The sequence below is a fragment of the Glandiceps talaboti genome, chromosome 11 (genome assembly GCF_964340395.1).
Source record: "Glandiceps talaboti chromosome 11, keGlaTala1.1, whole genome shotgun sequence".
Lineage (NCBI taxonomy): Eukaryota > Metazoa > Hemichordata > Enteropneusta > Spengelidae > Glandiceps > Glandiceps talaboti.
Window position 1 is genome coordinate 18,357,424 of NC_135559.1, and position 16,902 is coordinate 18,374,325.

Consider the following 16,902-nt stretch of genomic DNA (forward strand, 5'->3'; position numbering starts at 1 on the left):
ATTTCCGCGTACTTTGCTGTAGCGAAAATACTGGCAACTACAGCAGTGTTGTTACACACGGTAACTTTGTGATTGCCGATATTAGTGTTCTCAAAACCGATACCACAAGATTAGTATTAAATCAAAACTTTAGTATCGCCTGATCTTTCGTACGAAGGTATTTTAAGACAAAAATGTTGAACTATATAACTATTGCAAAGTATATTGGTTTGAAATGTGGTGGGTATGTTTCTGAGGATGTGTGCATTAAGAATTGTTCATGAAATAGTGACATTATGAGGCAATTTGGTTTTAAAATGTTTTTTTTTTCTGTCAAAAATGTTGAATTTCAAATCTGTCTGTGTATCTTGCTAATATGTATTTCTTGATATGTCATTCTGTCTCTGTCAGTCTCAATCTGCGCGATTCGAATGTACTCAATATGAATCCGAGCTTGCCTGGCGAGTGCCAACTATCCCACAAGACACCACGGTTTACTTCGATCAAACATGGCGGCGCCCGTCAGTGCAAACAATACACTGATCGATCTAGATGTTGCGTACGATGTTTGGCATAACAGTAAAGCTATTGGCTACTCAGAAGTTCCAAGTAGTGTGTTTGTTTTACATATTTTACAAATTCACAGACAGTATTGTGAGGAATGTTTCCCAAGTGATTGTCAGCAACAAGGTCGTGACCGCAGTCATGGCTACCTCTCCCGTGGTGTTAGCCAGAGACAAGTCAAAATGGAGACATCGACAGAGTATGACACCCTTAGTGATGATATATCACAGTCTACGTCTATTACGATGAAGTAAGTCAGTTTAATTTATGATCTGTATATATTGCAGAATGATGGCGACTTTTTTCAGTGCAATGTCACATCGCATCGCCGCTGATCATAGACGCATTTATATGTCAAATTCCCTATTTCTACTTGTCCCAAATTTCAAAAAAGCTCAATAATTACTTGAAATTAAATCAAACAATACCATGACTATACTATTACTACTGCGGTAATTGTTTCACTACATGATAGACTTTCAAGGACATTGCAGAGGAATCGTGACATTCATCTTTTAAATTTGTAAATGATTGAGACAAGTTGAAAGTGGGACAAAATGAAATTGGGATGAGATGAACTGGGACGAATGTAGTGAATGTAATGGGGACCAAATGGAATCACAACTACAATATACATTGTGTAGTACTTTAGTTAAGGGTGTCATGCAGGTAAAAAGCGTTCCCTTGTCAATTTACCAGGGTTCCCCATCAAATTCATGGTAACAATGTATTCAACGCTATGTTAGTTTTACCATATCCCCTCCCTTCTGTTACCATTGTAATATTGTAGTATACAGTGTACACAATATAGTCTCAGTTAGTCACCCAAGTGCTCTCAAATGTATAATCAAAACCTTCATGGTCCAATAGGACTCCCATACAACATAAATAATTTACTTAAAATTAGAAATATAACAGTGGCCATTGCATATGTAAATTAAGGTCTCTATGGGTCAACAGTTCATATATTGTACCATGTGACATGGTCTAAGCCAATCACAGAAGGCTGTATGAAAACAATGTATTATTCAAGTGATATTTACTCTTTTCTAAGGTACAAACCAATCTAACATGTCAGTTATTTCTTTAACATTTCCACCCATGTTTTACCAATAGATATATGAAATCAGAAACCGTAGATGATCAGTATCAACAAGACTCAGATGAGATGACAAGTGGACAGGATAGATATGTGAAATCAGAAACCATAGATGACCAGTGTCAACAAGACTCACATGAGCTGACAAGTGGACAGGATAGATATGTGAAATCAGAAACCATAGATGATCTGTATCAACAAGACTCAGAGGAGATGATGGCAAGCCAAGAACTTGAAACTGACTTCTGCTCAGCTGATAATCACCAACTATTAAGAACAGAAAACCATTCTGAAACTGTACCACACTGGGCAAGTGAATGTGGAACAAACAATCTTGGCTCTCCTGGCAATTCTGTTGATACAGGTGTTGCACAAAATACAAGTACAGGTGATTATATGATGAACTCCATAATAATAGAAAAAGAAGAAAGTGATGATAATCAACCAACAAACAAACAATCCGAGTGCTTACAGTGTGAGGACAGGAATGACAATAGGGCTGTTATTGCAGAAAGTCTCATAAGTGAACCATTTACAACTCAAATAATTAAAGTCACATTGCATGGAGATACTGTTGAAAGGATAGATAGTTCATATTCAGACATTAATGATAAAGACAACATGTGTAAAACTTCAGTAAACGCAAACAACAAACAAAATAATGTTGAAAATCACTGTATGACATTGAGAAGGAAAAAGTCATTTGTAGACACAGAGATTGGTAAAGTTTCTCCTACAAGTAGTGATTTGGAGAAAGACACAACTAAAAGACAATTTGTATGTAAAGAGTGTGGTAAAGGATTTAATACGAGTGACAATTTAAAGATACATAGAAGAATCCATACACATAAAAGACTATTTGTATGTAAGGAGTGTGGTAAAGGATTCAGTAGAAATGGCAGTTTAAAGGCACATATAAGAATCCATACAAACGAAAGACCATTTGTGTGTAAAGAGTGTGGTAAAGCATTTAATAGGAGTGACAATTTAAAGGCACATAGAAGAATCCATACAAATGAAAGACCATTTATATGTAAAGAGTGTGGTATAGGGTTTAATAGGAGTGGCCATTTAAAGACACATAGAAGAATCCATACAAATGAAAGACCATTTATATGTAAAGAGTGTGGTAAAGGGTTTAATAGGAGTGACAATTTAAAGGCACATAGAAGAATCCATACAAATGAAAGACCATTTGTATGTAAAGAGTGTGGTAAAGGGTTTAATACAAGTAGCCATTTAAAGACACATAGAAGTATCCATACAAATGAAAGACCATATGTATGTACGGAGTGTGGTAAAGGGTTTAGTATTAGTTGCATTTTAAAGACACATAGAAGAATCCATACAAATGAAAGACCATATGTATGTAAGGAGTGTGGTAAAGGGTTTAAGCAAAGCAGTGCACTGAAGACACATATACAAATCCATACAAATGAAAGACCATATGTTTGTAAGGAGTGTGGTAAAGGGTTTCATAGCAAGAGCCATTTAAATACACATAGAAGAATCCATACAAATGAATGACCATTTTTACATAAAGAAAGTATGGTAAAGGGTTTAAACAAAGTATCACCGTGAAAACATGCATTAAGATCCACACAAATGAAAGCATGGTTATATGTATAGAAAGTGGTAAAGGTTTTAAGTATAGTGGTAGTCTGATAGAATATAAAAAGAAGCTGGAAATATAGAATACATTCTATGTAGATTGTTGTAAAAGGTTTTAACAAAGTGACTGCCCAAAGGCACTTAACAGAAACTATACTAAAGAAAAGGTTTCACCAAAGCAACACACTGAAAATATTACCTATATAATCCACAGAACATAATCAAATGGTCAGATGTTTGTGACAAGGTTTTCCCAATAAAGAAAGAAACTTAACAAGACGTGTGACAAGCTAACCAAATAAATTTTCGATGACAAATTTTTAATTTTATTTTCCATGTTCCTCTGAAAGATTTTCTTTTCTCATGGTAGTGATCTTACTTACAATGGTACATATAAATAAAATACAATACAATACATAACAATATGACTTTATCATCCCAACGTGAGCATTTTTTTGTGCGAGTCGAAAAATAAAAACAATACATGCAAAAAAAATTTTTAAACAAGGTCACAATGTACTTTTAAATGTGTACAACAAATACAGTTTTTAAAAAAAATATGAAGGGACAGGCATGTTATGATTTCAGAAAATGTCGCCGGAAAATATTTTTGAACAAAGTATTCTGTTTATAGAGGCTCAAAATAACTTGAAAGCAATTAGTAGTATATAAAATAGGGTTATAGGATCAGTCAAACGACAACCCCATTTTTCACCGTTTTTTTAAAGTTAAAACGGTCTAATCTATATTAAATTTTGAGTAAACTCAAAAACTAGACCAGTGAAACGACAACCCGCCCCCCCCCCCCTTTTTCACCGTTTTAACGTTTTAAAAATGGTCTAATCTATATTAAATTTTGAGTAAACTCAAAAACTAGACCAGTGAAACGACAACCCCCCTTTTTCACCGTTTTAACATTTTAAAAAAATTTTGAGTAAACTCGGGTTTCTGAACCAGTGAAACATATACAGTGTAACGATCGACAATTGGCAATCTATTAATACTCCCATCCTTTGTTTAAATGAACACACTGGCGGGTTTCAAAGGTCAAAAGGTCAATGAACCCCTATGACGTTTATGGCGTTCATTTAGACAAAAGTATTTATATTATATACATGACAATGAGAGAAAACTGCACTACTTGTAATAGGTGGGCGCCTGAATTTAAATGTGAAAAATGTAACAAACGTTTTAAACATAGACTGTTCAGACATAATTTTATTAAACACACAAATATAAAACACTCTTGTGAGAATAAAAAATGTGAATATTGCCCAACATGTGATCGTGTTTTTACCGAGTTTACATGTGATGAATGTGGGTTTTCATATAAATACGAGTGTCATTTAAATAAACATTATAACAGAGGTACACCTTGCATTAAAGAACCTAAAAAAGAAAATTTGTAAGTTGTGAATTACCAATTGAACAAATAATGTATTAAATAAATATGGATAAAAATATATTTTATTTATATAACATGGACAAGATTCGGAATCCACTCACTAATCGAATGATAAAAGTTGGCGGGCGTGTATACAATAAGCTTATACGGAATGGTGAATTACAACCTATTCCTGAGAATATTTTGGATTGGCCGCTGCCAGATAATCTTCCTCGACCATTAACGGCAGAATATATTATTAATCCTATCACCAAACGTATGATTAAAATAGGTAATGCTACATATTAAAATCTTATTGATAGAGGTTACCAACATGTAGGTGGTGTTATAATGTTACCCAGATATCATGAACTCGAGAGAGCTTTTAAAGGATACGTGAAATCATATGAAATTGATATAACAGAGAATGAACCTCATACACAATTAACTGAAAATAAATTGATAATAAAGGAAATCTTAGAAGAAAATTTACAAAATACAGGTGGAATAAAAGCGATATTAACCTTGAAGATAAAATTTATTAAAAGTGGTAAAGATATGGAAGAGACAACAAGTGATGGTTATTTTAATAGTAGCCCATTGCAAATTATTAATATTGACCAAATAGAAAAACAAATTAATGCAAGTTTCGAAAGAATTATTGAACATATCGCTAAATGGTTACGTGAAGGATCTGGTTTGCAAATAAAATCACTTCTTAATTTTTATGTAAATATCGCAAGATACGAACCTTTACAAGGTAATTCATATATCAAATTACCAAAAGAACTACAACATCACAAGAAAGGTCTCATTAATATACAAAATAATGAGAATGAATGTTTTAGATGGTGTCATTTAGCATATAAGTTTCCAGTCAAAATTAATAAAAATAGACCAACTCGATACAGTCAACATATCGTTGATCTAGATTATAAAGGAATAACATTCCCGGTTACTACAAAACAAATACCTAAAATTGAAAACCAAAATAATATATCTATTTCTGTACTTGGTTATAAAAATAAAAAAGCATATCCAATTTATGTTAGTAAACAAACTTGCGAAGATCACCTTGACTTACTACTAATAACTCAGGGTGATAAAAAGCAGTATGTTTGGATCAAAGATTTTAATCGATTCATGCATGGTATAACAAACTATAAAGGAAGAAAACATTTCTGTAGATATTGTTTACAACATTTTTCAACCGCAGAGATTTTAAATCAACACATTCCTATTTGTTTTGAAATAAATGGGACACAAGCTATACGAATGCCAACTGAGGAAAATAAATGGTTATCATTTAAAAATTATTCAAAACAATTAAATGCACCATTTGTTATTTATGCAGATTTCGAATCTATAACTCGAAAAGTAAATACCTCTCATCCTAATGAAAACACAATATTCACACATCATTACCAAAAGCATGAAGTATGTAGTTTTGCTTATAAACTTGTCTGTTGTTATGATGATACATTCAGTAAAGAAGGTGTCATTACATAGGACCAAATGCATCTAAGATATTTATGGAAATGATGTTATCAGAAGTTGATTATTGTAATAATATAAAACAACAACATTTTAACAAACCTTTGTGTATGAATAAAAACGATGAAATATGTTTCCAAAAAGCAACGCAATGTCATATTTGCAAAACATTATATGAAGAAGATGACATACGAGTTCGCGATCATTGTCATATTACTGGTAAATACCATGGTTCAGCACATGTAAAATGTAATATCAATTTTCAAGTAACGAAAAAAATACCCGTTATATTCCACAATTTAAAAGGATATGACAGTCATTTTATTGTTCAAACCCTTGAAAACTTTGAGGAAAAAATTAATATTATCCCACATTCTATGGAAAAGTTCATAGCTATAATGGTTGGTACTCACTTAGTCTTCATAGATAGTTTAAATATTTTAAATGCTTCATTAGAAAAACTCGTAGGTAACACAAGTGATTTCAAATACACAAAACAAGAATTCCCAGATAGCTTAAAATTACTAACACGGAAGGGTGTATACCCCTATGACTATATGGATTCCATTGAAAAATTCAATGATGTTAGTCTACCACTAAAGGAAAAATTCTATTTCATTCTAAATGAGGCTGGTATAACTGATGAAGATTATGAGCATGCACAAGATATTTGGAAGCATTTTGATATGCAAACGATGGGTGATTATCATGATCTATATCTTAAAACCGATGTACTTTTATTAACCGGTGTATTTGAAAATTTCCGAAAGACATGTAATGTATACTATAACCTCGATCCCTGTCATTATTTCAGTGCTCCTGGTTTATCCTGGGATGCGTGTTTAAAAATGACTTCCATTAAACTCGAATTATTAATGGATATAGATATGCATCTCTTTATAGAAAAAGGTCTTCGTGGAGGTATCTCTTATATATCTGCTGGTCATGCAAAGGCAAACAATCCATACATGAAAGACTATGATCCAACTCAGGAAACAAAGTACATCATGTATTTAGATGCTACTAATCTCTATGGTTGGGCAATGACTCAATCTTTACCAACACACGGATTTAAATGGGTTGATCTAGATTCGCTTGACTTAAGTAAATACACCAACGAAAGTGAACATGGATTAATCCTTGAAGTTGATCTTGAATATCCTAATGAGTTGCACAATCTTCACAATGATTATCCTTTAGCACCTGAGAGACTATGTATTACTGAAGACATGTTATCTCCGCATAATAAAAAGATACATGACTTATTTAATATCAAATGTGGAAATATAGAAAAATTAACTACAACTCTGAGACCAAAAAAGAATTATGTACTTCATTTTCAAAACTTAAAACAATATTTATCACTCAGTTTAAAAATCACTAAAATTCACAGAGCCATTGAGTTTAATCAATCAAAGTGGATGTCGCAATACATTTTATTTAACACGGAAAAAAGAAAGAAAGCATGAAATGCGTTCGAAAAAGATTTCTTCAAACTAATGAATAACTCTGTTTTTGGACGTACCATGATGAATGTACGTAAGCATTGTGGTATAAAATTATGTATAACAGAAAAACAAATGCGGAAATTAATATCTAAACCAACGTTTGTCATGCAAAAAATTATAACCGAAAGTCCAGTAGCAGTGGAAAACAAAAAAGAACGATTAATCCTAAATCAACCCTTATATGTTGGAATGAGTATTCTTGATTTGTCTAAAACTTTAATGTATGACTTTCATTACAACTATATAAAAGAAAAATATGGACCACGAGCTAAATTATTATTCACAGATACAGATTCATTAATGTATGAAATTAAAGCCAATGATTCTTATAAAGATTTCTACAAAGATAAAGACCTTTTTGATAATAGTGATTATTCATCAAAAAGTCCATATTCCTTTGATTATAACAAAAAAGTAATTGGTAAATTCAAAGACGAGTGTGCGGACGTACCAATAATTGAATTTATTGGGCTTTGAAGTAAAATGTACTCTTACATAACAGAGTCTGCTTCCGCACGTAAAGCAAAAGGTATAAAAAAGTTAGTTATAAAAAAGAATATAACTCATGAAGAATATAAGACAGTACTTTTTGAAAATTTACAAATGAAACATTCAATGAATACTATACGATCGATAAATCACCAGATTGGTAGTTACAAAATCAATAAAACTTCTTTAAGTTGCTTCAATGACAAACCCTATGTTCTTGATCATCGTAACACGTTAGCATATGGTCACATTAATTTAAGCTGATTTAAGTAAGCTCGAGTTGAAATGAAATTGGATAACCATTAAAATCTATTATTTCGTTATTTTGATTAGTTATCCAAATTCGAAGACTAGTTATATCCATTTTTTTATGGGTACCGGAACATTAGCAGGAAATGAATAAGTGACAGCTTCTCCTATTTCACCCCGGTCTTGCAGCGTTAAAATTTGTAAATAATTAGACCTTTTCCCATTGATGTAATTAGTAGGTGTATCTATAATATCACACAGGAAGAAAATCTGCTTTGTTTGGACTAATACTCGATGAAATATATTCTTTCTCTTTAAAACCAAGTATCCTCGCAAAATTCTTAGGTTTTGAAAAGTCTATTTTAACATTATCACTGAGTATCATCTGAGTTTTTCCTGTTGGTAAAATTCTCTTAAAATTAATTACTTTTGTTCTACCAATCGCTTGTGACAATGTATCAACATTGTAATTACCTGATTCTATTTTTTTAACTGCCGTTTTATTGTTAGCGGTAAAAGTAATTTCATTGTTTTCTTTCGTAATATTATACCAGGAATTATATAGTTTACACTCCAACAGTCGTATCTGTTTATAACCAGTCAGCGTTTCTGTAAAACTGATAGTAATATTATTAGATTCTTTGTTTATATACAACTTCATTGTTTTTCGTTTATATATATTTATATATTTATTATATACTTAATATAATATGCCATCAAATTTTGGATTAGGTATGATAGCACCACAAGGATATGCACTTAATGATCTCAAAGATGTTTACTCACCCACAGCGTATTTAACCGGACGCAATAATAATAAAGATTTCATCTTAAAATGGAAAAATAGTTCTAAAACATTTAATTTAGAACCAGCAGCAGTTCAATCACACGAGCATACCAACAATTTAGTAGACTTAAATGACATAGATGAGATAATCGAAGAATATAGAGTAACAAAACATCATGTACCATTTGGCTTTGCATATAGCAACAGAGATGATAAGTTCTATACTTTTGAATTTCCACGAGATTTTATTGAATTGATTGAAAAGCCATTAACTCTTGACCATGGTTTAACTGACCGAGTTCCTTATGTGTTGGTTTATAATGATAATGATAAGGCATTTAAATTAGAGGATATCAGACACTATTTATCGGAAGCAGATACTAGACTAGACTTTCTGTACCCAAAGCTGCATTTAAAATTAGATGCTTCAAAAACAATAGTGAAAGAAAACAATATTTTTCGTAGATTTTTAAATTCGGGGAATGGTATTGTAGTTACAACGTTCAAAGAGGAAATCTTTTATTATTTTATGATACGCAGTTTAAAATATTGGGTTTGAAACCGAATGAGGATGAGGTTGAATTAAAATTGTTTACTGCTAATGAAGCGATGACTGAAGATATAAAGAAAGTAATCAATGGTATTATTATTATTAACTGTATTAAATTAAATACTGAGAGTGAATACGATACTCTTTTGAACGGATTTTCAATATCATGTAACCAACGTACATTATTAACTATTGAAATTCATATTGAAAATGAACTTACCAATGTTACTTTGTCAACAAGTAAAGCGTTATCTAAAATAGCACAAGGGTTAAAGACTATAGATATTGGAACAATAACTTTGAAACGTATGATTCTTATAGATTTAAAAGTATTTTAGGCTTATTTTATAGACTTTGATTCGTGTTGTCTAACTTATAAAAATAATTGAGAATAAAAAAAAGTTTATACACTTAATAAAAAGATTAGAGGTATAATATTTTCAATTTAAACAAACAAAATATTAATAGTAGATACACAAAATGGCACAAATGACGCATGAAATGTCTGAGCAAATGAGTATCGAAGATAGTATCGAAGATAAATATCATGAAAAATTTAAGGAGGAATTAAATCAAACACTCAATAAATGGGCAGGTGTTTTACCTCCTCCTTATTCCTTTAAAAAATCTATTAAGAGAATTAATAAAGCAACTAAAGCCAATCAACCAAATAATAATTTATCAACTAATGAAGAATTTGATATTGCGTTAACGGAGCAAACTGTTAAAATATGGAGAGAATTACCCGTTAATGTTGCTCTTTCATTTCTGTTGACTTGGTATTAATTGCCAGATTTTCATTCCCTTCAATTAACTTCCTTTGCATTTCATCATTTTCTTGTTCCATCTTTGTAACTTTGATTTCTCTTTCTCTAAGTTCACTTTCTCTTTTTGTCAATTCTTTGCTATTCATCTCTTGATTATTTAGTTTTGACTCAAAGTCAATCATTTTCTTGGCTAGTTCAGTCTCTCTCTTCTTCATCACATCCATATGTGACAGATGTTCACGTTCTTGTATTTGCATTTTTCTCTCAATTACTTCTTCTTTCGCATTCCCTCTGGTCCAAATCAGATTGTTTGACATTCAGTGTAGCTTCCTTGCTAGCCATATACTTCGAAAATTCTTCAGCCTTTTCCTCTATCTGTAAACATATGAACTCTTTTTCCTCCAGTCTCCTCTCTGTCTTAGCGATCTCCGTCAACTTCTGTTCGATCAGGATCTCTTTCTGGTCCACATCAACTTGTCTACTCTTCTATTCTACCTCTCTGAAATCGAACTTTCTCTTGGTTTCTATCACCTCGGGCTCATTCTCCTTCTTTTCAAGTTCTCTGACTTTTGCCTCTACTCTCCTACTCTGCTCGTTGAGGGTGTTCTCATATCAATTACAATCATTTCAATCATCTTTTTCATCAAGTTTATCTTTTCTTGCATGTAGTATCTGCTCTCTGTCGTCAAAATGACTGTCGTTCATTTACATCTGCCTGTTTCTTAGCGATGGCTGTCATCGTCAACTTCGTTTTTCGCCTCTCAAATTTACTTGTATTAGTTCTTGCAGATCTTTGACAACAACTTATAATTATGCCTTAGTTAGAGAAATGGATGTATAGATGTAGATGATAGATATAGACTAGACATTACGTTTAGAAATGTAAACATGTGATGAGAGATTTTTGTAAACAAATACGACCAACTCTACTGTCTTATAAGTGCTACCCCCCCCCCAAAAAAAAAACAACAACATATAAGTTTGACAAGTATATGAAACATTATCGAAGATGTTAGTTATTATTTCACATAAAAAATAACTACAACAACAGCAACAACAACAACAACAACAACAACAAAATAACAACAACAACAACAAATATATAGATAAACTCTTGCCTTAAAAAGTAGTTATCTTTACCAAACAAATAACGTGAATAGTATACGAACAGCGCATCTCAAGTTTGAAGAACGAAATGAATGAATTCAGTATTGAGCAAATATATCATTTTGAATATCTTATTTGATAATAAAAGTGTTCTATCTTACCTAGAGTATATGTTGTCAACATTGACAAAGAAGTTCGTCTTGAGGAAATCATTTTTAAGGTAATAGAAGTGGGTATACACGACTTATAAGTTTGCTATCACTGCATAAACAGTCAGCATTTCCACGTTCTATTTACATTGACAACTATCGCTTGTGTGAGCAGCAACTATGTTCGAACTCCTGACAGTCTCGTAGAATAGCGCAAGTTCACGCGAGTTTCCCTTCGAACACATCTGGGCGATGCTCCGTTGTAACTATGGCTTTGACACGCACAAACCGACGTGTATATTCTCTAATAATCGGATACCCTCACTCTTCCATCAGCACCAATTTTACAACATTTTAATTCTCAAATGATTAAAGTAAGTTGCAAGATGCGACAGGTGCAGCTAACGAAGACGTCCGTGCAAAAAAATATTTATACACGACTTTTCAATAGGAGATTTGTTGTGTGTTTTAATCATAGGGTTGGAAAACAGGCAATATTTCAGTTGTCAAAACTTACATCAAAATACTTTGTGGGCAAGGGGAGATCGAGAATGTAAAGATCAAATTCAATGTGGAATGATGGGGAGCGGGTAAGGTGAAGATATAAGATTTAAAATATTCAAAAAAAAAACCTGAAGCGTTTGTTTTACCATTAATATATATGGCTTGTGTTACATCATTGCCGAATCATTATATTATTATTATTATCATAATCGATTAATTAAACTACCAACTCTTGCGTGTATCTTATAATCACTGTCCAAAATCGGCACCTGTACTGTATGTCTTTCTTAGTTATTCTGTAAAGTTACGAGATTATTGTTGGTTGAGACACACATATGTACAATCTGATTAAAATCCTGTGTGGATATCGGCTAATTATCGCACATTATATTTCACTTCGGTATTTTTGCTTTAATTGACCTTCGTGATACATGATTACGTTTTCATCAAGCCAATGTCCACTAAGTTCTAGCGCGCCCGTGCCGGTAGCCATTAAAAACGACCTTGCATTAGAATTGGAGGAAGCTTATGGTATTCGGCAAAACGAAACTAAACTAAACCGCTGGGCTCATGGTATTCAACGAAACGAAACCAGGCAACCGAAAAATGGGAAACATTAAAGAGAATGTTAGGGCATAGTAATTATTGCTTTCTTTCTTAGATCGCTTTCATTCTTTAATCCCCAATGAAGTTGTCATTTTCTTAGATCATAACAAGACTAATTCATTTTTAGCGCAACTCAACTGATCATGAGTTTAATCTACAGGAATGCTGTAGGCATGGTTCTGTGTGTGTGTTTGTGTGTGTGTGTGTGTGTGTGTGTGTGTGTGTGTGTGTGTGTGTGTGTGTGTGTGTGTGTGTGTGTGTGTGTGTGTAACAAAATAATTAAATCTTTCAAACTACTGTAAGCAAAGTGTTTTGAAATTATGTTGGAGTTGTCACGGCAAGTGTCAATAAAGAATATTAATTATTCTTGTTATGCTATCCATCGTTTTCGAAGATATACAATCTGAAAAGGTATTACAAGACAAAAATATTGAACTAATAACATAACTAGGCAAAGCCCATAAGCTCGCGCAGGTTAGATTCAATTATGACCGGTTGCCTGGGCCAGAGTTGATACACTTGATTTGGGTCATTTTCCAGGGGTATTGACCAAAACAAATTATTTTTTTGAATGACATCTAATTCTCTGACATGGACGAGAAGTAAAGACAGTCAACACTCTATGCAGTTGTTGGTTTCAAAAACCATCATGGCCATTAGATTGATATTGTTCATTTTCAATCAGCCAACTTATCATAGACCCTCCACCAACGTACGTTGGTCTTTGAACAAATGTTTTGTTGACATGTTGCCGAACATCACGATTTCTCAATTCAACTCGATGATTTAGGAATCTTACTGTACCAACAAACATAGGAACAGTACCGTAGCCTGGGGGGGGGGGGGCAAGGGGGCAGCCGCCCCCAGGGATTTTGGATAAAAGAAAGGGAAAAAAAAGCAACTTTTTGAATACATAGGGATGTTACTAAAATCGTTATTTACGTGACGATTCCTAGCATGCGCGATTTAAATTGATGGTTCACTAATAAAAGTGACTGTACACTGATTCCTAGCTAATATGTATCTTATGTCTCTATTGTACGCTGGCTTACCTTGGAATATAATTGTGTCCAGTAAAAAATTGTAACATTTTGCAGCTAATTAAAAATTTCTTTGTGCGGGAAAGTACAAAAAAGTGCGCACATGCACCGCGAGTAACAGTAGTCTTGAAAGTCTCCTTCATTTGAAGATAGCAAGTCGCAATTATAATGGCAGCGAGTGAAACTCAAAAAAAAAAGACGGAAAAGATCTTTCAACATGAGGTCGCCTGCTATGCTGCATGCAGTGACTCCGAAAATGTGCTCGGTCTCATTTACATATTGTACCTTATATTAAAACATTAACTGATGAAACAGCAGATCTCTTTTTGGAATATATGGTGGCCCTGAAAAACTATTAAACTAGGTACGCAGTTTAAGATCCACTCTTTGAAGATCCACTTTCAATAATTGTTTTCGACGTTGTCTTTGGTTAAAATGTTGTTTGATATACTCATAGCACACTGACACTAGCGTTATTCTGCAATTCAATTTGCTATGAAAAGAATGGCCTTGAATTTGTCAACATAGCTGTACCTTTGACATCATAATCCAAACTTCAATTTCCATTATAATGATAATGACATTCAAGGAGAATTCACTGAGTTCACCTTGGGTTCCGACATAAACGAGGCCAATTTGCTATGGAAAGAATGGCCTTGAATTTGTAAACATAGCTGTACCTTTGACATCAAGTGTAGGTGACAGAAGGGGTGGCTAAAATAATGCTTGTGTTTCATTTGGCGGGGCTTTAGAACATTTTTGTTAGAAGAGAGCCGAGGGTGAGAGGAGCTACACCATTTGTTTAACCGTAAATTGTGTGCATTTCCTAACTGCAGCTATGCATACAAATCGCATAGAGATAGTATCAAGATGACTGATGAATAAGTGCTATCTAAAATGGACCTGAAATATTTTGCTATAATTATATATAGTTTGTTTTATCCTTGTCATGCATTGTGAAAAAATGAATTCGACCTACCTACCCAATGTGATTGGTTAGGTTACCTGTTGACCAGCATTTTTATTTTTTCTGGCCTTACATATGATATTTAATTGCGTATGCTACAATATATATTATGTAAAGTGTATGTAAATTTATGTAAATTAGCACATTTCTAAATTTTAAATGCAAGATTGCACCAAGACAAAGTTTTGCCCCCCCCCCCCCCCGGCAATTTGGTCAGGCTACGGCCCTGAGGAAAGTAGTTATTCTTTTCAGAACATGTAAAAAAAATCAATTACCGACAATATAAATGTCAAAACCATACTTCCACAACCTGGAAATTAAACTGCGCTGTGCACTGTGTCATCAGTGGTCCGTATCGCGTACCTCCGGGCATCAAACTTCCAAATAATGTAACAATTTCGTCTTGAAGTACAGTGATGCCTCAATACTAGTTACAATGTTACGATAATCGTGCCAACAGGCCTACTTTTACAATATTGCAATGCATGGTGATGTTATGTCGCTTATGCTATGCGATGATAAGGTAGCGCGTGGAGAATGCACGTAGTATATGGAAGGCGCATACGTAGTCACTGCGCGCCGCAATGCATCCCTGGGAGCTAGAACCACCAATTTTTTCGCATAGTATATACGACGCAAATGCTTACTAGTGATTGTGCCATTATGCGGCAGCTTCGCTGCTGCTGCGCGAGCTATAACACTATTGCGAGGTATATTGGTTTGAAATGTGGTGGGTGTAATGATATGATCTATACATCAATATCTAATGAATTATACATGAGATCATTCTGACAATGACATCATCACTATCATAAGTATATGTCAACATTATGTCAATAAATTTATATTAGTTGCAATAGTACAACACGACGTCCTGAGCCTCACTGAACATAACATGGTGTCAGAAGTTCTGATTTCTGCATAAAATCTGTTCAGAAGTCACCAAAACTAGTGGAAAGTTAACAGATATCAATGTGAAAAGTGGATACTGCTAGGAAACTTCAGAGAAGTGAAGATTCTACAAGAAAATCTACACTCCAAACATTCCAGTCACACAGCCACACCCTAAAATCACAGTTGATGTGCAGTGAACAAAGAAACCCATAGGAAGCTCAACGTAAGAAACTCAACAAGTAAGTTTCATTCAAATTCTTGACTCAAAATGGCAAGTAACAACTTCAAACAACACAAATGAAACCATACGAGTTCAACAACAAGGTCAATGGAAAACAGCCAAAGTTACAAGCTATGCTGAAACTCCACGTTCATACATCATTCAAACACCGGGAGGAAAACAGTATCATCGCAACCGAAAACATCTATTGAAAACAAATGAGAAACCTCCACCATCGGTAATAACAACAGATACTGGAGATGAGATGATAACATCACCAGATACTCCCTCAACAACTACTGAAACAGGAGAAAACGAGATTCCAACCACCACCACCACCACCACCACCACCACCACCACAACAACAACACCTGACATGACAAAGTCAACAGCTGACAATGCACAGAATATTGTGACAACAAGAAGTGGAAGAGTTGTGAAGAAACCAGAAAGATTCAAAGATTATGTGTGAATCAAACCACTCTGATCAGGCAGAATAATCCTGAATCAGATGATGGAAATATAGTTAGAGTAGGAGATCGGATAGTCCACTCCGATTTTAGATATGATACAAATACTAATTAAATATAGCTTAGTTAGATTGTATTACAGCAATTAAATTCCACAGAACTCTGATGACTCTGACAATATGTTTCACTTCAAACCAATTGATGATGAGAGACAATACACTTATTATGATTTACTAAACATTGCTCGACCAATATAATCCATATCCAATTTGATCAATAATACCAATACATTACGATATATAGTCTCACTCAAAAAAGGAGAGTTGTAATGATATGATCTATACATCAATATCTAATGAATTATACATGAGATCATTCTGACAATGACATCATCACTATCATATGTATATGTCAACATTATGTTAATAAAGTGATATTAGTTGCAATAGTACAACACGACGTCT

The 16,902-nt window shown here is 33.5% G+C and overlaps 1 protein-coding gene across 1 annotated transcript in view; it reads left to right on the forward strand.

The window, feature by feature from the left end:
• Window positions 1–488: 488 nt before the first annotated feature.
• The window catches only part of LOC144442098 (uncharacterized), a 55,747-nt gene continuing 39,333 nt past the window's right edge, over window positions 489–16,902 (forward strand). The window contains 2 exon segments of the mRNA XM_078131367.1: window positions 489–793; window positions 1,660–3,104. Of these exon segments, the coding sequence (XP_077987493.1) occupies window positions 489–793; window positions 1,660–3,104 (1,750 nt within the window).